The sequence below is a fragment of the Corvus kubaryi genome, unplaced genomic scaffold (genome assembly GCF_017639235.1).
Source record: "Corvus kubaryi isolate FWS band 111438036 unplaced genomic scaffold, C.kubaryi_AGA036_p1.0 137, whole genome shotgun sequence".
In the NCBI taxonomy this organism is placed as follows: Eukaryota; Metazoa; Chordata; class Aves; order Passeriformes; family Corvidae; genus Corvus; species Corvus kubaryi.
In genome coordinates this window covers 14,685,234-14,710,781 of record NW_024580671.1, presented here as the reverse complement: position 1 = coordinate 14,710,781, position 25,548 = coordinate 14,685,234, and the positions used below count along the sequence as shown (strand labels likewise).

The 25,548-nt window shown below is 39.7% G+C and overlaps 1 protein-coding gene across 6 annotated transcripts in view; it reads left to right on the top strand.

Moving 5' to 3' along the window:
* The window catches only part of PDZRN4 (PDZ domain containing ring finger 4), a 268,515-nt gene that overhangs the window by 204,531 nt on the left and 38,436 nt on the right, over positions 1 to 25,548 (top strand). For all 6 annotated transcript variants that reach the window (XM_042017977.1, XM_042017976.1, XM_042017972.1 and 3 more), the window contains 2 exons: positions 21,106 to 21,359; positions 22,928 to 23,030. In XM_042017977.1, coding sequence (XP_041873911.1) covers positions 21,106 to 21,359; positions 22,928 to 23,030 — 357 coding nt within the window. The remainder of the gene's footprint in view (positions 1 to 21,105; positions 21,360 to 22,927; positions 23,031 to 25,548) is intronic.

Genomic DNA, 25,548 nt, shown 5'->3' with positions numbered 1-25,548 from the left:
AAAGGGAGAGAATATCCTTGTAACATACACAGAAAGTAGAAAAGAAGACAACAAAAGAGAACTGCAGCATTAGGTTTTACTACAGGAAAAGCACTTATAGCTAGTCTCCCTATAACATCTCTCCCAAAATCTGTGCAGATCAACTGTACTGGCAAGTGTTTATAGTAAAGCAAGGATCTATACATTTACTACAATTCAGTCATAATGACCAGAGGTTGCAGTGCATGCATATACACATAATATATATTATAAATGAAACATCCATTTTCATTTCAACACTAATTCCCAATAAGCTGGTATTCATCAATATACGTTTGCTAGCAGATCAATACCTAATCTGTTTGCCAATTTAATTGTATTAGGAGGGTGCATCAGACCAATAATTTTCTAGTCAGTCTCTTGTGTTAACTGAAAAAAAAAGGTAAGAAAGTATTTTGACAACTGCAAATGAATGAAATATTTCAATGCAGCAAAAACGCTTTGCATTCTGACTTAAGAAAACAGAGAGTCAAAGGTGTTATTTATATTAGAACATTAGATATTTTAGGGGCAGAAGATGCATCATGTTATATTAATGTAGCTATTTTATTTAAATTTGCATCTACCCAGTATAAAGGAGTGGAGATAATTCAGTGGAGGACCACATGAAAAACATGTTACAGCAGCACAACTGGGAATTTGTGTCATATAAATGAAAGGAAGTCTCTAGTAGAAAAGATGCTGCAGCAGCTCTTGGCTGTCACTGTGTAAGTAGACGGATGAGTGTTTTTGTGACTCACAAAGCTGGAAGGTTTATACTGTATTAATGGGGCTGTTTTCATCTGATTGCATGGATCAAATCCAGCATTTGGCCAGGCTGACTAGAGCTGGAAATCTGCCAGTTATACTCTATTATGCAGAAGCAAAGTGGAAAAGGCTGTTTTCCAGGTTCTCCGTGCAAATGACATTTTTAAAGGATGGTCTGTAAAATTCTATGAGCGCCTGGGAGGGTACATGGGAACGGATTGCCAAAAGTAGCTGGCCTCATGTGCTCACTCTGAATAACATTTGCCATTGCCATTGCTGGAAGCAAGCTACCTAGGTGGAGGTGGTTGGTCTGAGCTGGTGGGACATTTCTTGCATTCTCTCCATGGTTCACTGGAAAAGTCAGTCTCATTCAAAATTACTGTAGTTTTAGATTATTTTTCCTCTTTTGGAGGAATCCAAGGCACTTTGGGTCATCTTTTTCAGAAATTGCTGTTATGGCATGATATTTAAAGCTGATTTCAAAATAGTCTTGCATATTTAACAGGAAAACAACCTGCTCTCTGAAGATTGGGATTGCAATGATCTTTTTTCAGCATGGATCTTCTGTACATATGAAATTCTGCCCATTATGCATTCTGTTTCACAGAATTACTATATTTATTACCAGAGGAAAATAGATTTTTATTACAGCCAAAGGCTGCTTTGATTAAATATAAAATTATTAGCTATGCTAAGCCCATCCTAAAGCTCCCAATATTTTCAGCTGGATGGTTTTTCTAGAACTTTTAATTAAAATTGTTCTAAAAAGCCACAAGTTAGCTGCTTGTGTACTTAAACTGAAGTTAGCTCTTCAGTTTTTCTGGTTGCTGTATGCCATCTAATTAATCTGTAGTGATTAAATGTACATAAAATCATCTGAAATACAAGGTAATTTGTGCAGATACGGAACAGTGAAGAGCTTTTACTAGTCCTTGAAATAATTGTTTTATCTTTGGAAAGTAATTTCAGAAAGCTGCAGATGATAATTGTTTTGATGAAGCAAATGTGGAAAACAGCATAGCAACCACACATGTTAAAAAAAGCACCAGCGGAAACTTACGCAGATGGAGGTGTTTGCTTTTCAGTGTGCAGCTTCTCTTTGTTTCTAGAGGTGCAGGCTCCTTGTTGGCTGTCCTCAAAAGTTTGGGAATCTCTCTGTGCTGTCTGGCAGTTTGCACCCCACTCCTGTTTTGTTGAACTGACTTTCGTGTGGCTAGGAGGTGGCTTGGGGCTATGTTTTCTTTCATGATTTATGAATAAAGTTAGGGCTGAGTTTTCTGATGGGACTGAGAAAGCAAAGAGCTCCTACAAAAATCCACAGGGTTTGTTTTCCTGTCTGCCATCAGTATTCTTGAAATCACTCTTTCTCATTCCTGCTGAAATGTTCTCAGCAAAAATCTTTGAGAGATTAGTTTGTAGATGGTGTAACATTCCTTGGAGGGGACAGAGTGTCTTTTAAAGTATAAATGCCTGTGATTTTTGGCTTTTCCATGCATTTGCTTCCATGCATGGAGGTCACAGACCCTTTATGTCACAGTAGTGATAAGTTAAACAAATGAAGACTGGGTTTGGGTCAGGGGTGCATTGTCACTAGCTGGAGCACCTGTAATTCCAGAGACAGGAATGGCAGCCCCACAGGTTGTGGTGGTGGACCAGGAGGGAATTAGAGCACACATGTCCAACTGCACTTTTCTCAGAGAGGTGTCTCATCTCATGTCCCTCACCAGCCATTTGTCCTTTTCCTCTGGGCGCAGCAGAGCTACCTAGAGCACATTATCTTATGCCCCTGTGGTTAGAGCGAAGTCCCACAAAGGCTTGAGCCCTCCAGGGTCTGGAGGGCCTTGGAGTCAGGTCGTCTGTTTCCTGCTGGCCATTCCAGCTGTGAGGATGTCATTGTGTCAGACCATGAGCCTCGTGTGGGTGTGTTCACTTTTCAGAAGATATGTGAGCCACAGTTAACAGTTTTTGCTTTGTTGTTTGTGGGGTTTTTTAATTCTCATTTGTTGTTTTTTGTCTTTTTTTCTGTGTGATTTCCCATGAATGAGATGGGACAAAGTTGCAAGTGATTTTTTAGTATTAAAAATATCTATTACCAAAAAGGTCAGAGAGGCACTACAGGGGAGGTAGGCAAAGTCATCATGGAAGGAAATTTTATTTTTTAACTGAAGCTGGAGAAAATAGTGTAAAGATAATCTCCAATGTCTTTTGACTGAAGCTGAGTTTATGATTCTGGGATATAAGCTTCTTTTCTGTCTTATTCCTTCTTTTTCCTTCTCCTCCTGAGAACAGCAAAATTCCTCTCTATGGCTTCAAGAACTTGCTGCAGGGTTAGGAATATAAGATCCAACTTAAAGAAGAGCTGTACATCATAATAAAATGATACATACTGTCTCCAGAAGTAGTGCCTCAGCTCTCATTAGGCTTCATATCTTTTTGTTCTTTTTACCAATTGTTAGTTCTTTTCACAAAAATGAAGAGCGCCTTGGTTTGGACTAATATTAATATTCAGAAGGCTCATCCCAAACATGCCACAGGAGAAGCAGCAAGTTGCTTTTCAAGTTCCTAGCTGGATGCTGGATCATCCCTGTCATATCTGCACAGTTAGTTTGTTATAGCACAGTCTGTGTCCTAACCTCATGATTTTAATGTATATGAGCCTCTAGCTTTTAATGGTACATTAGCTTAATTTGTACTTGACAAAAACAATGTTCCAGTTTTGCACATTTTGGTCTATAAATATCATTCTACATCAGGAAACAATACTCTGGTCTCCTATCAAATATGCCTCTAACTTTTTTTCACAAAACTGGGGTTTTTTTAATTAATTTTGCATTCACAAGCCTTTCCAGGGGGCTAATCAGTGTATACAACTACATATATTCTAGCTTTTTCTATTTATCCTGAGGACTTCTCCACTTTATTATTTTGACACAGAAGGGAATTTCTGAATGTGTTAAACATCCTGTGAATGGTGGTTTAAAAGCCTCTCTCATGCCATGTGACAAAGAACAGACTGCAGGTGCAAACAGGCATATGCTACATGTCACAAGTTAAAAGCAAACCAGTATAGCAGCGTCCTAACCCAGCCGTAGAGAGACCCCAGCTTTGTGGTTAACTGTGCCTGTATCCACTGTGTTACTGAAGCTGAGAGTCAGAAACTTGAGGTCAGATCTGGTTTTGGTGCCAGCCTGCTGCCGAAGGAATGTGCCAGGGGCAGAGCTGGATGGAGCCATGTAAAATGCTCACATTGGGAGTTGTTCTTTGCAGTCATCGTATTTTCCAGGAGCCGTACCTGCAAGCCATTTACATCTGTATCTGCCAACTAATGTGCAGACCGTAAATGGAGTCCTTCAGCTGTCAAATAGATTGGAAATGCAGATATGCTGGCACAAGAACTGCCCTATTTTTCGTAACACTGTGCTATCATTCCCCTCATGGTAACTCATCCAATACCAGTCTTAAACGTTGGTGGCTTTTGGAGATACATGAATGAAGGTCACATATCAGTCATGACTTTTGCCTGGTTTTGCTTTGTGCTATCGCTGCAGCTTTTATCAAACTTCAACATCTGTCCTTATTACAATTTTTGCTTTGTGAATGTGCTCTTTTTTGAGGTTCTGAAGTGCTTTGCGAACATTAACTCAGCCACAGCATTTCTGAGGTGTGGTGCAACAAGCACGCATCATGTTTGGGGAAGGTTGTCTGCAAATATGGAAAAAGAATTTTTCTATATATAAAATAAAATTAAATAAAATAGATTTAAAATATATTTTATATATTATATAATTAATTTGTTTTATATAATATCATTTATATTTTAATTATATATTATATCTTTTCCATATACAAAATAAAAATTATTAAAAATATTTTTTTTAAAAAATCAACAGTCTATTATTGAAATCAGAGTAGAAGTTGACTATCTTCAGCATAACAGCAGGCAGGGAAAAAATTAAAATACAGTGAAGTATTAAAATACAGTTAAGTAAGGTTAAGTTACTGTGCAAAGATGACAGGGCTATGCCAGTTATAAAGGCAGAACTCAGACATTTCCAGTTCTGCCCCATCCAATTCACAGCTCTGCTTCCACTTTTTTTTTAACTTAACTTTTAAATGAAAAAGCATTTATTGTCTGAGTGCAAGACCTGGCACACTATGTATCTCCACCATAGCTGTTCCAAGCTTCAGTATAAATACCTTACACCTTTACAGTCTCTTTCAAACCCAGCTTATTATGATCTTTTGTGTAAGTCTTTCTAAATTCACAGAAAATTGACAAGACAGGCTCTAAGGGACTTAGAGCTAACTATGTTGGTGAAGCTGCTTTAGGAAGTTCTAGTGCAGAGAAGCCTAATATATTATGGGAGAAAAACAAGTGATTGCCCATGCACAGCAACAGCTATAATAAATGAAATACCTCACTTCTTTTATTTTATTTTTTCACAAAATACCCAAAGGCAATAATCCACTTTCTGGATTAACAGCCTGTAAAATATTGCTCTAAAAAATAAAGCCATCTTTGAGCTAACTTACACCAACGCAGAGGGCATCAAGAGGCAGCAGAGTCTCCGCTGTGTTGTACTTGTGTAACTTGAAACCATGCTGAGTGAAAGCTTTTTTTCTGCTTTTGTAAGACATGGGAAGAATAATTTCTGTCCAAGACTATAAATCAGACCTCATCCTGGGAAATAGGTTTACAACACCCTTGAATATTACTATCTATTAATAGAGATGTTCTCCTTGGATTAACAAATCCCATAATAATAAATCTTTATAATTTTTCAGTATTTTGAAATGTTCTCTTCCTGTCTTTCACTGATTTTAATACCTAATTTTTTTCCTTTTAGAGACCTCCAAAACCTAAGTTATGTCATTTGGTAAATTGAAAGAATATTCACACAAATGTGAGGTGTTTAGTACTAAAGATCCATTCCTGTCCTCCTCTTCAACCTGAAGATCTGGCTGGCTTTTCTGTACATTGCCTGTGCCTTGTGTCCAGGAAAGTAGTCATTTTATCACAGTCTGACCATTTTGAAGATTTTCTACCTTTTAGGGAGTAACAATATGTGTCAAGCAGAAGGGTTAAAACCTCTCAGAAAGATTTGCACAGGTACATGTTTTGAGTGGATGGGAGAAGCACCTGAAGAGTGAAGGGGTAGGAGAGAAGATTTGAGAGGAACATGGGTAACATGGAGGGAGAAGGCAATTGTCTGTACGGTAAATAACCCTAACATTTTAATAAAGATTATTTACAAAGCAGGATCTCTCAGAGATTCAATTTTCAGGATAACCTCTAGAAGTAGTTATACTGACAAAACTATGAGGCAAGGGACTCTCAAGTGTTGAGAGAAGCAGTAGCCAGGATGAATAGGGAGGTTTGTTAATCTAGTTTAGCATGGAGGAGTTCATGGAATAAAATTAAATTGTGTACCTATGCTTAGGATCATTATGGGATTTCCCAGCCTTCAGGTTCAGAATACACAGTGTGAAGGTGTTAAAGTACAATTCAAAGAAAAGGATGATTACACTTAGGGAAAGCAAAGGGTAAGTGTAGCATAATGAATCAGAGACTAAGCAGGGGTGGATGGTTGCAAAGCCAGGCTAACCTGATAGTCTTTTTGATTAGCAAATGCTTTGTCTTCACAAAGAGTATGTGGTAGGTCCTCTTTATCTGGACTTCAGATAAACAAAAATATCTGATCTGGTACTATAAAGGAAAATACTAGCTAAATTGGAACAGAAGCATCTTAGAGAAGTGGTCTTAAGGAGGACTTGGAGTTGACTCTGGAGGTATATCTATCTGTGTGTAGTGTTAAAAGGGAAAGTGAAAGGCTGGGGAGAGGTTACTGCTAGAACTCCAGAAGAGTTTGTCTTTGCAGTGATCTTATTTAATACTTTTATTAGTGACATTTGCAGAAATATCAGGAAACTTCACCTGCCAATTCTTAATGACATGCTTAATGTCTTTTAAAATACTGATGGCTTCAGCAGGACTGGGAGGTTTACCTGGGAACCCCAGGGGGAAAAAGAGGGGAAGAGGGGAGAAGGCTAAACGGTGAGGCAAGAAGGTGGAGAAAAAAGAGACATACCATAATGAGTCATGTTTTATGAAAGTACAGTAATCAGAGTGCAATAATGAGAAGAAAGCAGAGGCTGACACTAGACCTGTTATTTTTCCCATTTGCTCCACTACTGGGAGATTCCACACACAGCTGTTGTACCCATTTGACAGGGATGGAGTAAGCATTTCAGAAGAGCAGCCTCCACCTAATCCCATACTTAACTCCTTAAACCCAGCCCTATTTGATAGGTGGTTAGATTATATTTTATTACTTTAAATTAAAGCTTCAGAAAGCAGTGTGTAATATCTTGCACTCCAAAATATCCAGTAACCTGATGGGAAGACGGCCTTGCAGAGTGAAAGGTGTGATTTTATACAGTTATGCTCAGTTCAGCTTTTCCAATTTTTAGGCAAATAACTTATTTGTTAGGCTACTGTGTCAATATGCAGCTGCTACTGCTCCAAATCCATACTGTCCTCATTTTTTAAGGGAGAGGGAAAGTCTTGTGTTCCATTAGTTGACTTAACTTTTCAAGAAGTCTGGCTGACTGTCCTGGGCCTGGAATAGAAGCATAGACCTAATGGGGAGACGTGCCTGCTTAACTGCAAGGCTTTGATGACAGCTCTAAAAGTGCCTTTTGGGTTTGCTTCCAGCCTGTTGTGCACAGTGGCTCTTTGCTGGCCCATGGACCATGTGCATCTCCTGCTGGCAGGCCTTGCGGGACCCTGTGCCTCCTCCTACCCACATAATTCAGGGTGAAATGAGGATACTGATACCTTGTGGTACCCGTGCACCTTGGCTGCTGATCACACATGAGGATGTCAGATGGGATGGCATTGCCCTCTCTGAGATCACAGTATCACAATCTGCTCCAGGTAATCCCTGTCTCGCTCAGTAGAGCTGTGTGACGTACAGGATGTGATGGCTGGCCTGCAGCTTGTTTCCACTGACTGCGACGGGCAGCTGGGAGAAGCCGGAGATTAAGATTGCATGGCTGGGTACCTGACCTTGCAGGATTCTGGATTTTTCTAAGGCTAGGGTTTAGAGGGGTAGGACAGGAAAGAAGTGCATGTTCTGAATATCTGTGAGCACTGGCTACCTTAACGGTGTTTTAGTGAGATTTGCGCACTGACAACTGAGAGTGTGATGATATTTCCATTTGGTATTAATGAAGGCACTCAAGGCCAGTATGAAAATTCTTTCCCACAAAAATTTCTGAGAATTTCCATTCAGAGCAGATTTGTCTCAAATGTATGTAAATATTGAATTTTCACAGAATTTTCACAAATTAGAAAGCTGCAGTCCCTTTTCTCAGATGTTTTCTTTGTTGTCTAACAATATCAATAATTAACTGCAAAGTAGCCACAGTGAGAAACAGAAACATGAATATTAACTTGGCAGGTTTATTTTTAAACTGTCTGCCTGAAAAACAACCTTACCATTCCAGTGTTTCCCATCTCTTATACGAATAGTAATCAAAGAATTTTCTTTATCCTGGCAGACCTGAAACAGTGAGCAAAACAGTTTATGCTTGGAACAAAGAAAAGCAATATAAGGGTTGGAGACCTGCAGTCAGGTGGTTCACTCTCAGATGTGGAGGCTGGCCAAATTTCCCTGGTGGCCTGGCCTTTTTGCCATGGTTCCACATCAGCAACCGAGCCCAACAAGTGTCAGGATAAATTCAAATAGCAGAATTGATTGCTGGGAATGATTTATGCCTGTCTGCCTCTCCTTGGGTGGGGAAGATTTGTTTAAATTTTGCCCTGCCATTTTGAGCTGGCTTCAGACATTTCTCAGTTTATTGGAAGTCTCTGCTTTTCAGATGCAGTTCTTTTCACCAATAATTTTATGCTGTGACATTTACTTTACTAGCTTGTAAAGCCACCTTACCATGAAAGTTTAAAGGAACACGGCTTTCTTAAAGTATATATCTATCAGCAGTAACAAGAAAGCTACTCTCAAATCCTACATGATGTGGGTTTTGAAATAGGAGCCCACTTGACTTTAAATTCAAGGGGAAAAATACACTTTCCTTCAACAGAGCCATTCTAAAACATAACCTTTTCAACAAGTAAGCCAAGAAGAAGCATTTGAATCCAGGTACATCTGAGCTGTTAGAACACACAGGACTTAGTTGAAATTTGCACTTCACTACAACTTATTGGTCTGGTTGCAAGCTTATGCTGCTGCTCCCTGCCCACCTTCTATTTAAAAACAAACAAAAACTTTGCAAGCTGTGATATTGCAACATCGTATTTTGGTTTCTGTGAAAATAGACTAGAATAGAATACAGTATTTACAGTTGGAAGGGAACTGCTATGATCATCTAGTCCAACTGCCTGACCACTTCAGAGCTGACCAAAAATTTAAGCATGTTGTTAAGGGCATTGCTCAAATGCCTCCTAAATGGTGACAGGAGCGGGGCATGGGCCACCTCTTTAGAAAGCCTGTTCCACTGTCTGACCACCATCTCAGTAAAGAAACCTCCCCTGGTGCAGCTTTGCACAATTGCCCTGTGCCCTGTGACTGCACACGTGGGAGATCAACACTGCCCTCTCTCCTTCCCCTTCTCAGGAAGCTGTACAGAGCAATGAGGTTGGCCCTCATCCTTCTTTTCTCCAAACTAGACAAACACAGAGTACTAGACTGCTTCTCACAGGACATTTCTCCCGGCACTTTCACCAGCATTGTTGCCATTCTGCAACACATGCAAGTACCTTCACATCCTTTTCAAACGGTGGGGCCCTGAACTGCACACATGTACCCCAGGTGAGGCTGCACCAGCTCTGAATACAGCAGGATAATCACCTTCCTTGAGAGGCTGGTGATGCTGTGTTTGATGCACCCCAGAATGGGGTTTGCCCTCTTGGCACAGTGCTGACTCACAGTGAGCCTGCTGTCAGCCAACATGCTCAAATCCCCTTCTGCTGGACTGCTTGTCAACCACTCCTCTATGGTCTATCCTTGTGCACGGCGTAGATATTTTATATTTTACCACAGTTTCTTGCCTCCTGCTGATGAAAGTTGCTGAAGTTAGTGTGAATAAACACTTCAGTGCAGGGGTCATGGTAAGATGACAAATAAGACATCTTAAAATCTGTGAGGTTTAGTTAAGAAGTTCCGCTGAGAAGCATTTCAGTGTTGTTGATTTTGGTGAAATGTCTTCATTTGTTCAGGAACTTTGTTTTCACAAACACTGTGCTATTTTTATAACTTATGAAAAGCTTTTCTATATAGTCTACTCTTAATCATTTCATTATAAGTACATATAGAATTTACATCTCCCTTTATAAAATAATCCTGTGTATATAATCTGTATATTGCCATCAGAAATTCATGTGTACCTAACACTTCTTTTCTGATATATAATGTAAAAAATAAGGGGCCTTATTTCTTCTTTCACTGGTATCAATCTTTTTATGTTATGAAATGTCATATAAATTGAAAAAGAAAGCCTCATTTTTCGAAGGACTTTCTTCCTGAGACAAAACAAAGACAACATTGCCCTTGTCTTGATATCCCCCAGTGTGCCATGGTTAAAGTATTTTCATTGTCTAGGCCATAAAGTTTATTTTAAAGCACGTCTATTTTAATTCATGTCCCCTTATAATTCATTGTCTAAATTCTCAGCACAGATGTATAATCATTATTTTTATTACAGCAATATCTAGCAGGCCCTACTTACTTTGGGGCTCCATGATGCTTGATACTATGCAACCAAAAAGACAGTCCTTGCCTAGGCATTTTTTTCCAAATACATAATAGGTATAAAGTGTGGATTGCAATATTCTTTTCAGTGTTTTAATTAAGTTGTTCATGCTACTTTTAAGATAATCAAAAGCCTGTCTGATAATTTCTTCTCAGAGTAAAATTCTGTTTTTCTGAGCAGAAAGAATTACTCTGTTCCTGATAACTAAAGGTCTTTTCTGCTCTGTATGCTAAACTGCACCATCTGATGTTGGTGCATGGCAATTGAAAGCTGCAAGAACTGCCCACATGTATCCAAAGGCCAGATTTTTTCCTGAAGAGTTAACACAAGAGATTCTTCAAAATCTGTTTGTATTTCAGTGATATTTGTGGTATTGCAAGGCAATGGTGCAACGTATTCTGTGACCAGTCAACAGCACAGCCTTGGCTACCAGCAGTGTGTAAGCTCACTGATGTATTTTTCAGCCATTTGAGCCTTAACAGCCTTGACATGCCTTGGAGAGCTGGAACAGCAGCTCTGATAGCCTTGCAATACACCTGGAATTGCCTGGGAAAAGGAAACTGATGAGCATTGCATGATCTTCCTCAGAAATTGCCCTTTGCTGATTTTTTGAGAGTCCATTGGAGAAATGAGTCAGCTGCTTCATTCTCTCCTAAAGCCTGTATGGAGGGACTTCCTGTGTAGACCTCATTCAGAGAGAGACTCCCTTTGCAGGTGTTAAATGCTAAAGCCATACAGGAGTGGTTGCTGCTGCTTCTAACATTGCAGAGACCAAATCCAAGAAGATAAAGGGAGTCAAAGCAGCAAGTGAAAGATATGGGAAGGAAGCCAAAGAGGCAACTGGAATAAAACACAGGAAGGAAGTAGTGAAGGAAGGCAGAGGTAGGGGGAGAGGAAGGAAGAATAGAGCTGGAAACACAGGGGCAGAAATAGCAGCTGTAATTGATTTTTAGCCAGAAAGGAGATGCAGCTCTTAGTACAGAAGATATATACACAGTCACTGTGCTGTATAAATAAGAGAATTAAGCGGGTACTGATATTCACATCCTTTACCATTTTTTCTGCTAAGAAGGAATGTGGCAAATAAAGTTTAGAAAAAGCGACTTAAAATATTTCTGTGTCAGCGCAGCAAGCATCACTCAGTAGAAAACTGAAGTAATCCTACATGAATAAGTAGTCTTTAAAAGAGGATCAAAGTGGGAGAGAGAGAAACAAAAGGGATGAAACAGTCACAATTATGTTTCATCAAATTTCTTTTCTATGCCTCTACATGTAGTTTCTTTTGTGTTCCTTGTGTGTAACTACAAGTTTACAGCTGCTCTCTTGATGTTCAATAAAAATTGTTGCTAAGCTTTCCTAAAAGCTACAGGGAACTTTCTGGTACAAAAGCATCTGATGAACTTTTGAATGGCAGGTAAGGCCCCATTATTTGCATTGTTTTATCAAATGAGTGGTTCCTCTGAATTCATTTTCTTCTTCTTTGAAAAAGAGATCAAGGAAGTTGCCATGTTCCAGAGGCAGGATGAAGTTAATGTATCTATTATATTGTCAGCCTGTATGACTGAGAAAATCTAAATACATGTGAGCTTGTCAAAAGTATTTTTTAAATATTTAGTCCTGTAAAACACTGGAATTAATTTTTGAAAGTATTATTATGCCAAAAAAAATTTGCCAATATGCTTATTCTGGAGTAAAGCCATGAAAATCAACAGAGAACAACAGTGTCAAACTAGTTTCAAGGCAGCATGAGAGAAGAATGGAAAAGTAATGAAAGAGACCCTCCAGGTTTTGCTTCCAAAGAGGAGGACCCTTTTCTATTCCTTCAAGATGAAATTAAAACAGATGCACAGTAAGAAATACATATTAAAGCAGAGCCAGTCTGTTGTACATTCATTGAAAAAACAAGCACAGGTGTATTTAGGGATCACTCTAACCTTAGCACTTCGTGTGTGTGGCACCCCAGCAGGACACTGGGTTGTGCTAGATGTGTGGCAGAACCCAGGAACTGACCAGGGCATCAGCCAGAGTCGACACCTGGCTCAGTGCGCTGATGTTGGATTTAATGTCTCTACAGCTCTGCAGTGTGAAATGCTGGCACATGGAGCACCCTCCTGGCCAGGGCCAAACTCAGCTTACCAGACAGGCTGGAGGCAATGTGCTGTCGGCTGCTCTTCTCTGCGGCGTCATAGGAACCAGCCCAGTGTACTGGTGCTTGCTGGTGGACATGCTGGCAGAAAGAAGCTCCCTTGCTGGGGTGAGGAGCATTGTGGCACAGGGGATGCAGGCTCCTGGTGCCAGCAGTGCTGTCAGAAGCAGGATGGTGAGACCCAGCCAGCTGCCTGCACTTCCACAGCCATCTGTCCTGCTCCTGCACAGCTGGAGCGGCCAGGAGTTAGTACTCCACGCTGGGAGAGATATAGGTCTTGCTGTGCTACCTTAAATTGAATTTAAAAATAAAAAAATAAAGTCTGCCTTGTGCTTAACTGCATGCCTTAAATGGGGAATTTTAATAATGAGCCAACAGCAGCAGTTTGGAGTATCTTACTGAGGAAAAGGTCACTGTGCCCATAAGTTATCCCAGCATTTGATCAGTGAACTCTTTTCCAAAGACTTTAAGTCTCATTATTCACTGCTTATAAAGTCACTTGAGATATAATAAGTCTTTTTATAGTAATGAAAGAACTCCCACAATTAGCCAGAAGGCAGCCATCTATCTTTTTAAACTACTCAGTTCAGAGGAGACCAGGAATGTCTGTATGTGGATGAATTGTTATGACAGTGATAAGTGTAACATTCATGTGGCGATGCCAGCCGTGACCGAGTTCATGGAAGAGTGGGGTTTTTTTAGAAGTGAAAGTTTTCTGTTAGTGAAACATAGAGTATGACTCCCTGGAAAGGAAAAAAGTGACTATACGTTATTTAGAGTCCTAAAATCTGCCATTCAGCCTCTTCCATTATTCTTTGGGAACTGCAGATGATTAAAGAATGTAATTAATTTGATCTCCTAAAACTTTAATGGCAATTACCTTCTGAAGAGGCTCTTCTCTGAGAAAAGTACATACACCTCCTGTAAAAGAAATTGGAGAGTGAGCTTGTGGTAGAGCAGAGACACCATGAAGTTCACAGGAGACTACAGCATTCAGTGCAAAGGCTTAGAGATAAAAGGTGGTTGTTCTGAGCACACGCTGGCCTTTGACAGTATTTTTCCCCACCATCAAAGGATTACTGTATGTGGTAGATCTCATGAGAGATTTATTTAATGTCCTATCCCCAAAGAGAAAAAGTTTGCAATGATTAATGTAATAAATGATGTTCTAATTATATCAAGATGTAACACAACGTATTTTATGCATGCCACAGCTAGTTTAGTCTTTATTGCCCTCAGGCAGAATCTTAATATCATCAGAAAAACTGTTTGTCAATATTAAAAGCAATTTGCATAGTAAATACACCCCAGCCTTGCAACATTACCATCTGGGTTAGCTGAGCATTCGTGTTGGTACCAGGAGGTGCTGGTGAAGGCAGGCCTCATGTGTGTTCAGCTCTCCAGCTGTCACCCTGGGAGGATGACAAGTGCCAGCGTTCCCAGCCTGTGGGGAGGGGACTGGTTCAGTGAGAGGGCAGTGGGAGGTCTTTGTAGAGAAGAGTTCAGGAAAGGAAAGATGGAAGGTTCTGGAATCAGCATGAGAGTCCTAGGGAGTAAAGAAGGGCCTGCACTGAAGGACAAGGGCAGAGTGAGAAGAGCCGACAGCTTAAGAGAGAGAACAGAGGTGGCAAAGCAAGGGAAGGAGGAATGAGGCTGGGAATACAAGCTGGAAGAGGATGCAAGAAAGATGTTGATTGCAAATAGTCACAGGTCTACAGGACAGACTGAGGGAGTTGGAAAAAGACAACTATGTCTACCAGCAGTTGTCTCCAGGCAGCTCACTCTGAAACTAATGCAGTAATTCTTGCATTTAATTTGGTGATTTCATTTCACTCAGAAGACAAATGCAGATAACACAAACCAAGAGAATTGCAGATAATAGTATATTCTCTCTTTCAAAACTTAGGTGAGTATTTTCTGAGCTGTTGCTGTACTTTCTGAGCTGAATTCTGAGCTGTTCTGATGTTGGACATCAGAACTAAAAAACTTGAAAAGATCTTTGTGAGATGTGCATTGCTCTAAAACACAGTGATGAGCTGGAGGAAATATTCTCCAGTTACACCGACTGCCAAGCCTCATGTTATGAAGTGCAGAAATGAAGTTTGCATTTTGGTTACAAATCAAAGCTGCTAATCAGTAATGATTTAAAACTTGTTGGAACAGTGATAGTTATCCTGGAGATGTGAATTGTAGCAACCAAGTGTTTTTTTTAAGAGATGTCCCAAGGTGAGGGTCCAGATCTACAAAGAGTCTTTAGGTATGGAAATGTCCCGTACAGTGTTGATTGAAATGCTCACAGGCATTTCTAGTGAATGATCACTGTACCTCACATAGCCAGCTGGAAGCAGGCTAAAGGCATGCATCTAAAACACAATCCATTTCCTTTACTCAATACCATAAATGCAATTAGGTAGTCAATACATTTGGGATTTAAAACCCTAAACCTCCTCCTGAAGGTGGGAGGGATCTGCAGTGATTGCTTTGCTTAAAACAGACTTAAGTGTTTTTCCAAAACATGGAACATGATTCTGCACACAGAATTTTGGGAGATGCTTCTACCAGTGGTTTTGTTTTATTTAGAGATGACTGGGTAGAGAAGGCAAAATCATGGAGAAGAAAGATATTGAGTATCTATTTGTTGGAGAACCAAAGCTGTACAAGCACATCCGTATTGGTTATCTTGCTCTCTAGTTTGCTGTAACTGCAGATGTGATGAGAACTATTTGTCCATTCCCTGTACATCTACCTGGGACATTTTTTCCATTCCAGTTTAAAAACCTTTTGAATTCGCTAGGATAGCTTGTTAGGCAATACTTCCAGGCAGTGTCCAGGTCTGTGCCAGGGTCTTTTGGGAATGTGTCATGTCCTTCGTAGAGAGAAGCTGTAGTTTTCAGACCTGCCACAGATACAGTTTTCTCAGTGAACGACTCCAACAAAATGAAGCATCATCTTGAGGTCACTTGAAAGGAGGGTGCTTTTCTTCTGACAACTGCTGTTTAAATGATCAAAATTGCCAATAAGTCACTGGGTTGCCTCCCTCTGAGAGGAAATTTTGTAGAGTGGAAATAGGTATATTTTTATACTTTTCCAGTTTCTGCAGCATTTATTTTGTCTTGCTTAGATAAAGTCTTGCCCATAGGCTTTTCAGCCACAGTAGATTTCTGCTAAATACTGGGAAATAGAAGTGGTGTGCTGGTTATACACGGAGATACACAGAAGGCTGCAGTACTGGGCGTTGCCTCGGCCTACCCAGTATTGTTGAACCAACTACACAAACCAGCTATCAAACAGCACAAACCTCAACTCTCCAGGTAATAGAGATGTAATTCTTGTTGTGAGCCTGTGGTTTAGCTTGAGGGAAGCACCCAGAGCCTGCATGTTCAGCAGCTTGTATAGCTTTTAGGAGGGATGACAAGATTTCACAGTCAGGCCAGCAAAGGATCAAATTGAAGCAAGAGTCACTTAACTCATCTGGCCAGGGAAGAGGAAGTGTCATTAACCAGCATAATAAAAGCTGTCCCTTTACTGAATTTGTGTGAACCCTGACTGAGATGGTGGTGTTGGATAATGGCTGAATTTGCTAGCTTTCAGATTAACTTGCTGAGGAAATGCAGCTTAGTACTAAACTGTAACCTAAAATGTCTGTGTGTCAAATGCCGCTTCTGTAGATGAACTATCGCATTCGTGTTAGCAAAGACTCACGGTGTCCTCTCTGGCATGTGTGTCAATGGGAGCTCACATGTGCCTCACAGCTGTTGGACCTCAGTAGTGGAAGTTTTCTAAAGTCTCTATTTGCCAAAAGCTGCAAGTCTGGTAGGAAGGCGGTATGTTTTTGTTCTTTTTGCTCTGTTGCGTGAAGTTAGGAAGGGCTCAAATTCCTGTCTTAAAGAAGGACTGGTCAAACTTAAGGACAGTGTTTGATCTTTGTGCCACTCTGCTGTCCAAGGATGCACCCAGGGAATGGTAGCCTGGGTGTGTTTAGGGTGAGAGATTGAAGGTGAAGAGACTGCTGTGATGAGAGCAGATTTAGCACCTGTCAGGTCAGGGGCATCTTCTGCATGGGTATTGAAATCTCCTAGGACAGTGAGCCTTGTGTGAACTCCATCATCATGTCAGACAGCATCTCTGTCATTTCGCTAGGAAAGCTGTGTGTCTAGACACCTCTGCTGTTGCAGAACACTTCAGTTATTCTTCCCATTGCCTTTACTGAATAAATTAAGTGTCTCAAAGGATTTTACTTCAGCAGAGCTGATCTTAAATTTAAACTTGCAGATGCCAGATATTTGCTGAGGGTAGGAGGTTATCTCATGAGCTGCTAATGCAACACCTTTTGTGATGATTGCATTCACATGACTATACATACTTTTCCCCTTTTTTCTTTTTTTTTGCACTATTTTCCTTTTTTCCTTTTTTTCTTAATATGGGAAAAGTAAAGACTATAGGAAACATATCAACATTTCTGGCTCTTTTGTTTCAAAAATTATGGCCAGCATTAAATGATTAAAAACAGAAAAGAGTTAGAAGACAGACAAGGCAGTTTAAATTTTCAGTCACAGGCACTTAAATCCTGGAAGCAGTCTTCATCAAAGGTCTGATTTTTCTTCACCTTTTTTTTTAGAACTCAGAACATGAGGATAACCTAACAACCATTTGTCTACATTTTTCATAGTCACTGTTTTGTTATTTAGTCCTGTCCTTACTTCTCTGCTGTCCAGCTCTGAGTGGGAATAAGCCTGTGTGCGCTGGTGCTGGCATCAGAAGTGGCAGTTGGCCCATGTCAGTTGATGTTTGCATGGAAGACAAAGCCCATTTCCTTGTTTATCTTCTGATGCTGATGAAGTTTTGCATGTGTCTGGGTTTAGAGCAAGAATCCAAAGGGGATGGCAGGGATCCAGGCAGTGGCCACTAGTCACTCTGGGGGAGATGTTGACAAGTGGCCCAGACTTTGCGCTGTGTCCAATAGCCTGGACTAGGGAGAGAGCATTCATTAAACAAAAGCTTAATCAAAGAGGGCAGGAGGATGGTTTACATAAGAAAAGATATATTCTTTACTTAGCATTCACAACTTGCTTGTGGATTAATTAGCCCATCTGCTACAACAAATGTATTCCCTTGTCTTTGTGTTGACTGTTAGAAGTGACTGATTTCTCTATCCGATTAAAATAGTACCCTGGATTCCACTGAAAGTAACCTTACGAGGAAAGGAATTTATTTAATCATCCACTAAGAACCTGTAAATGGCTTGCTATAAATAAGTGCTCAGCTGTCTTCGACTCCCAGGGTAACTATATGTGAGTGTTAAGTTGGGGGATAATGCAGGGGGAAGAAAATCCTTAAAGAAACCTGCACGGAGTTTCCAACCCCATCTGTAGTACTGGCTCTAAGTTTTTTTAAAAAATCTCTCTTCTCAGCCCCAAGTGGGCAGGACAGCTGCCAGCATAGAGTAATTCAGCTATAGATCTTCTTCTGAGAAAGGAGGCATTTGTAAATTAGGTGACCTTTATGCAGATAGACAAAGTGTGTTGATGAACTTCAAGTGACAATTTAAACAAGTATTGGGTCCAATGTGCTTGTATTTCATAAGAAACCAAATAAAGGAGAGAATGTGTTTAAAGTCATCAAATTAAATAAGCATTTAAATGAAAATAGAGGTCAGCCATAGGTTCCCAGGATAAATGAAAATGTGTATCTTTTGTGATTTTTCACATTCATGTGATTTTAAAATATTATTATCCTTTAGAAATAAAATTTGCATGTAAATGGCATTATTGTGAATTTATATCTATTTCTTCAGAATAAGTTATAAGCATTCACTGATGTGAATAGACAGAGCTTCTGGTTTTCAAAAAAAATGGGGTTTGTATGCTACCCAAACATCTTTTAGATTTGCTGATGTGGATCTGTAATAAAATGGTTATCTTGTGCCAAAATCCATGTGGTTCAGCTGGGATACAGAAGGATTGTGTGTTTTATACTTGAACAGAGGAAAAAATTGATACATTGCTATGAGGTATTTATTCCCAAGCATTTACTTTTAGGAGAAACACCATATAGTTATCTGAAGCTTAAGAAGTATTGAAAGGGACTGGGGAGTCATGAAAGTAATTTTTCTGTTCGTAGGGCCTTAGAAATGAGAGTGCCTCAGACAGCCTTTAGGACACTCTTGTTACAAAAATCACAGAAACTGAGAAATTGTGTCCTTGATAGGATCTGAGTTTGAAACAAGACTGAAGCAGAGACTGGAATTGAAGAGTGGCTAGAAGACCGAGGCTTGAAGCTTTATCTCTAATTGCCTCCATTAGATGGGGCTGAATCTGAGCACCCTGGCAGTGTGACTTGTGTTATCAAGAGAGGGTTTGCAGAAGCTCTCTCCTTGGGGAAATTTCTTTGGTTTTCTTATAATTTGTTCTTTGACTGCTCTGGCTCTTCGTCTTAGATACCACTGATATTTTTTCCATGTAAATTAGATTATAATTAGGTTATAATTTTATGGATGATAATTTAAATGATAAAATTATAACATTAAATCTTAATATTTTTGGCTTCGGTTATCAGACAGACCATAGATATGCATTGAACTTAGATGACCAAGCTAGCTGCCTTTTGAATTACCTGGTCACAGTCTAGGCTGCAGTGGTGTGGCACTTTTGGGTGTCCCAGGCATTCAGCACAAGGAGTTTGAGCTTTTATATGTATAGAAATGTGTTCAAAATTTGTAGGCTTCTCATCACTGCATCCAGCATCAGGGCTAGCTAGAAAGATCAGCTGACGCTTGCATTGGTGGCTACATTACAGTGTGGTTATTTTGCATGTCCTCGTGAGTGACGTGGGCATGAAAGTGCTGATTCTTTGGAAGTTAAGTCAGAGGAAAAAGATGATGCTACTTTGTACTTGAGCACATACTCTGGAAATGTATTGAGTTGATATATACATTAAATTAATGGTCAGCAGTATCCTAGCCATGCACATAAATATGACAGGACTATGGCTGCACAAGTAGCTTCAAAATATTACTGAAGGCTACGGAGTTACTGAGGCTCTTTTGAGTTTGCTGACATTGTTTTTGTTTGCCTTCTTCCTTTTTGACTAGAAATTTCCAAGAATTTCTTGAACGAAGGAGTGATGTGGCAAAGAAATTTTCATTTCAACCAGTGTTTGCAAACACTGGGGTAAAGTCAGTTATGAGGTCTGTCCCATTTCTGGGACGGGTTTAGACTTAGTTCATTAAGGCTTATGAAGTTTTATGTCTCATTGTCTATACAACAAAGAAAATTTGAGCATGACCTTGCAGCAGAATGCTATTTCTGATTTGCCACCAGTGTAGAAGTTTTCCCAGGAATATAAATTTTAATCAGGTTTGGTACCTTCAGATAGTCATATTTCTTACTAGAAAACCCTATCTTTCTACCCCAGCACAGGATCATCTCATTTTCACAGTAGCTCACAACAGTTAGGTCCTGTGTAGCAGTCAGCAGTGCTCTGGAGAAGGTGGAACAGTATTTTCTGTGTAAGGATGAACAACCCTGTGTTCAAGGGCTTAGATACTGACTGCCATTGACCAATTAGCCTTCACATTTTGTAGTGGGCTGATGCTTGCAAATCTTGCCCCAAACACCTGAATTAGTATAAATTTAGCATAATCCAACCTTGAGGTTACATTTTTTAATACCCTAAGGCCTCATCTAGACCAGGAAAAATTTGCTGCTTTGCCTGTAGCAGAGAGAAATCTTGGCACAGTCTTTTAGTTTTGCCAAGCTATGCTGCATTTGCAACGTAATTTTCTCTGGTTGATTATTTGTCTGTTCATAGCAAATTATTTATTGAGTTCTCTTTCCTTGAAAGAGCAGCAGCTGACTGTGCTAGTCAAATCTTCCTATCTTCAGTCTTAATGGTTGTATAATAGCCATAGCAGATAAGTGACAAAACATCGAAAATTGTCCTTGTTTCTTTTTAGACATCAGAGACGTGTCTATTGACATCTGCATTAGTAACAATGCTAGCCAGAAATCCTTTAAAGCAATTGCATGCCACAGAAAATGCTGAAATTCAAAATTAAAGGCACCTCTCCTATTTTAGTTGTATTTTACAAAGTTAATAAAACAGGATAAGAGAAATAATTTTAAATTACTTTCTAAATACTGTAGTTTCTCTGCTGTGTTTGGATTTCATTGGGTGGAACAGTTATGGAAGAGTTCAAACCATTTATAATTTCTGGCAAAGATTAAAGAACTTATTTCTGCTCCCAGCTATATATTCTCTCTTGCATGGATACCAAAATAAGATCATCAATGTCATCAGATGGCTTGATGTAGTGCACAAATAATTCATCCCCCTGTATCTTACACCCATGTTTTTATGCTGCCTTTTCTCTAACCTTTGCCATATTCTTCTCTTTTCTCTAGGTCAATGGGAAGGACCTGTCCAAGGCCACTCATGAAGAAGCAGTGGAAGCTTTCCGCAATGCCAAGGAGCCCATTGTAGTTCAGGTTTTACGAAGAGCCCCAGCTACCAAAGCTCACAGTAGCTCTCAGGATGTTCGGCTTATGGATGCCAGCACTCAGACTGACATCACTTTTGAGCACATTATGGCTCTGGCCAAACTAAGGCCTTCCACACCACCAGTTCCTGATATCTGCCCTTTTCTACTTTCAGACAGGTGTGGTTTATCTTTTTCTGCGGTTTACCTGTGGGATTGAGGCATTGCAGTGATGGTCTTCTAGCCTTCTCCTGAAAAAGTCTCAGGAACACTTTAAATAAATAATAAATGTTGTTGATAACCACTATCCCATTCAGGCTTCAATGGCAGCTTTCCTAAACTCTGCTTGTAAATTAGGGCTACAGGAAGGAATCTCAGGCATGTTTACTTTGTGTTCACATGTCTGTTCATTCAAAGCTAAGTCCTAGTCAAGAAGAAAAACACTTCTGTATTCCAAAGTACAAAAAAGGCTTCTTCAGACCTAGAAAGAGCTTGTCTTGTTTTCTGTTCTTCCAAATTTCTCACCAAAAAATCAAGGAAACAAGTGATTTAATATAAGGGTTCCCTTATCAAAAGCAAAACAATTGCAAAAATATAGAGATCAGAAAGTACCATTTCATTTTTCATATGACAAAGTATATTAATTAATGTATCCCTCTTTGGAACTGAATTGGATGCAAGCCTCAGCAGGTGGTGCTTATACATAAGTAGGGTGTAGGGTTCTTCCTCTTTTGACTCCACCTCAAAAATAACATCATGCAGTGGGTGACCTCAGGTGACCCTACAGACCCTCTGCAGCTTGCTAAACTGTGATAGCCCTAGAGCTTTTCCACTGATTTGCTGGCATGGTGTGCATCTCTGCAGAATTGATGCTAATGCAGAACATGCCACTTTTGACTTTAATGTAGGTCCATTTTTAGAAGTTCTAGGTTAGATGGATTGGGCTTACCACTGACTGCAGCACTACAAGGAACAGCATACCTGTATTTCTGAGTTTTTACTGGGTATTTCTAAACTGCGGGCTAATATGTTTGAAGTTCCCCTGCCCTCAGCATGGGGAAGAGTTTTCAACCTCTGCTAAGATAGATCTGCATTGGGTGCTTCATGGTTGGGATCCAGCTTTGCATCTAAAGCTGTTGCAAAGACCTCATTCTTTGTGTTCCAATCCCATTTAACAGTACAGTTTACTGACATTTGTAACTGTGCAGTTGCTCAAGTTCACTTCACCACCCTGTTACCACTTTAACAAAGGATAATGCAAGTTATTTTATGCAAATTCTTGCACAGTTTGTGAGCCTGATATGGCCTGTAGATTTTGGATGTTCAAGACTATGACCAGATAATTAGTGAGTTGCCCTCAGCCATGGCACAGCACCTGAATCTGGAATTAGGTACCTTTATGAGTAAGGAATCAAAAAGTGTTAAAATGAAGCAGTTTTGCCCAAACCAGACCCTTTTAAGAAATCACCCTGTGTAAATCTGACAAAAGATGAACCCAGCAGAATGAACTCAGCCAGAGCATAAGCTTTTGCAAAGAAAACAGCCTGTGCTGCTTCTTGATACAGTTCCTTTCAAGCTGTCAGGCCATTCAGAGTAGCACTCCTTAGATGAAAACTACAAAGTGGGGCTGGGTTGGCAGGGGGCGCGGGGGGTTTGAGGGTGGGGGGGTGAGGTGGGCTTATCACCTTTTAATTTAAGAAAACCCTATTGTCTCATCTACTGTTGTTGTACTGCTTTGTTCCACATAGCTGCCATTCTCTTCACCCAGTGGAGCATGAATTTTATGAAGGTAATGAGTATCTTTCCAGCCTGCCTGCTGACGCAGATAGAGCAGAGGACTTTGAGTATGAGGTAAGATCATGGGCACACTTCAGCCTCTCTTTCTGTTATTACAGATATGGCATTTACACAGCTGATAGCAGGCTCCTCTGAGAAAAAGAATAGTGGGGAATACTTCTTAAAAATCATCACAAAAGCCTGTTTTGTGTTATACCTGTGCAATGTCACAGGATTTACTAGGGTTAGGCTAAAGATGTGAAATATGAAAGCAGAATTCTGCAGTGGGTGACTACATACTAGTCTAGGAAGCTTGTTAAACGTGTTCTGTCTTTGTACATTGGAGACTGCAACTCAGATGCTTCTCTTTAGTAGATTTAACAATTTAAAGCAGGCCTTTCCACAATTAAAAGTGGTTACTGGAGGCTTAATTGCTTTCCCCCTCCTGCCTCTAATTTTAAGAATCAATTGTCCTTGTATTTCAAGCCTTAGAAATCAGTCTTCTAGATATTTGGGTATGTGCTTAAGTGTTTGTAAGATCACGCTTCAAACTGGAAAATGAATATAGTTTTTATTACTTGCTCTCTGATATTTGTATTGCAATTATAAGAAATTGTGCTCTGTACCACAAATCTCCCTTTGCTGCTAATGTATTTCACTCTCTGGTGACAAGGGTGGATGTGTTTCTGAGTCACTGGAAAATCATTATGTGAAGCTTCCCAAAATGATAACGTGTGATTAGTGATGTTGATAGTCATTAGATTTTCATTTCAATATCTTAATAGTCTACTTGTCAGTCAGTCATTAGCTTTTCATGTTTTCCACTGTCATCTAGTAACAAAATATTTATAGGGACAGGCATAAGAAGCAGATGGCTCTTTTTATTATTAAACAGTGCTGAGTCTTTTCATAAGTTCAAGTAACTGTATTTTAAATAAGAATGATTATAAATAATTAAAAATCTTTAATACAAGATTAAAAACATCCTTTCCTCCTGTTTGCTCTACCTTAAGAAACCTTTTCAAAGGTTTCATATAAGTGGATGACATTTGGAAATTAAATGAAAGGGGAAAGCTTTGGCAAATATGCAGTGAGTTCACTTTTATTGTATCTTTAGCATCTAGGATGCTCAACTGCAAGTTCAGCCCATTGTTCTTCTAGCAGCCTGGGGAATATGAAGTCCTTCCCCCTGGAAGCAGAAAAATCAAATAACATCTACTTAGTGAATCTCATCAGAACAAGCAAACTTCTATTTGAACTCCTCAAAAAATCATTGCTAGGGATAAGTGAAATGATTATTTCTTCCCAGTTGGGTTTTGGTGTGGTATCTCACAGCGTAAGAGTCCTAGACCTTAAGTTCTATTTTGACTCCCCCTGTGTAATATAATATTAAATTTCTCTGTCAAGTGTGTTTGTTCATGATACTTGTTTCTGAAATGTGATAGAAACTACTTTGTCTGGTAATATTTAAATTAATTAGTAATGTAAGCATCTAGAAAGAATTTTTTTTAAATGGTAAAATAGAAATAATTTTTACCATTTATTAAGAATATCAGTGATAATTTTTAAAGGATCTACCTGGTGGAATCAAGTCCTCTTTGTGGCCATTATTAATCCCTAATAAAGGCCTGCATAGCTATTGTGACAACAGCAAATGTTTGGGCAGGTTCTCAGTTGCCTGTAATCTCTGCTAATCACAACATCATCATCATTAATTTGCTGTCTGCTGTGATTCAGTTGCCCAAGGCATATTCACTGAGTGACTGAAATAAAGTGTTTCATGTGAAAGTTAAATAGGAAAGAAACTCTCTAGACTCCTTTGAGAAGAATGGTTTCCACTAAATATGAAAGTTTTGTAGGAGGAACAAGAACATCTCATAGCCTTTAATTAGCAGAGATCTAGACATGAAAGACATTCCCAAAGTTTAAACCCATATGGTAATATTATGGTTTAGGTTACTCATTGGTTGTATTATCTGCTATTTCAGGTCTTTGTAAGACGTTATTAAGCTCCCTTGACACAACTAGGGATCTGGAAAAACTGAGAGCATTGTCCTCAGAGCTGTATATCTCCATCCCCAAAAAAAGTCTCAGAGTCAAAAGGGACTTCCCAGCTTCTGTTGCCAGTCCTGGGGAGAAGCAGCAGGACAGTGGGTGGAGTAGAGGCTATGGTCCAATGCTGTCATGGACTCTACAGCAGTATTGCCTTAGGTGTACCCTGCTGTGGCCACACAGTTCCTCTACAGAGGGACTTGCCCTGATGTACTCTGGCCCCTCAGTTGTGCCAGAATTACTTACTGTGAAACAGATGGGAGAACTAATCTTTTCTTTTTGTTTTTAATAGAATTTTAGAAGTGTTGCTGCCTGATCTAATTTCCAGCATAGCTCCACAAGTTCCTCCACTGTGGCAGCAGCAACAGGGAAGGAAAAAAATGCTCGAGTGCTTGGGAAGACAAAAAGTGACAAAAAATGAACAAAAATCATCACTGTGCATCTGATGCCAAGATGATTTTTCCTTTCATATATTCTTCAGATATTTGTAGCTCTGTAGACTATTACTGTAAAGTTACATAGTTCCTAGCTAACTCCAGCA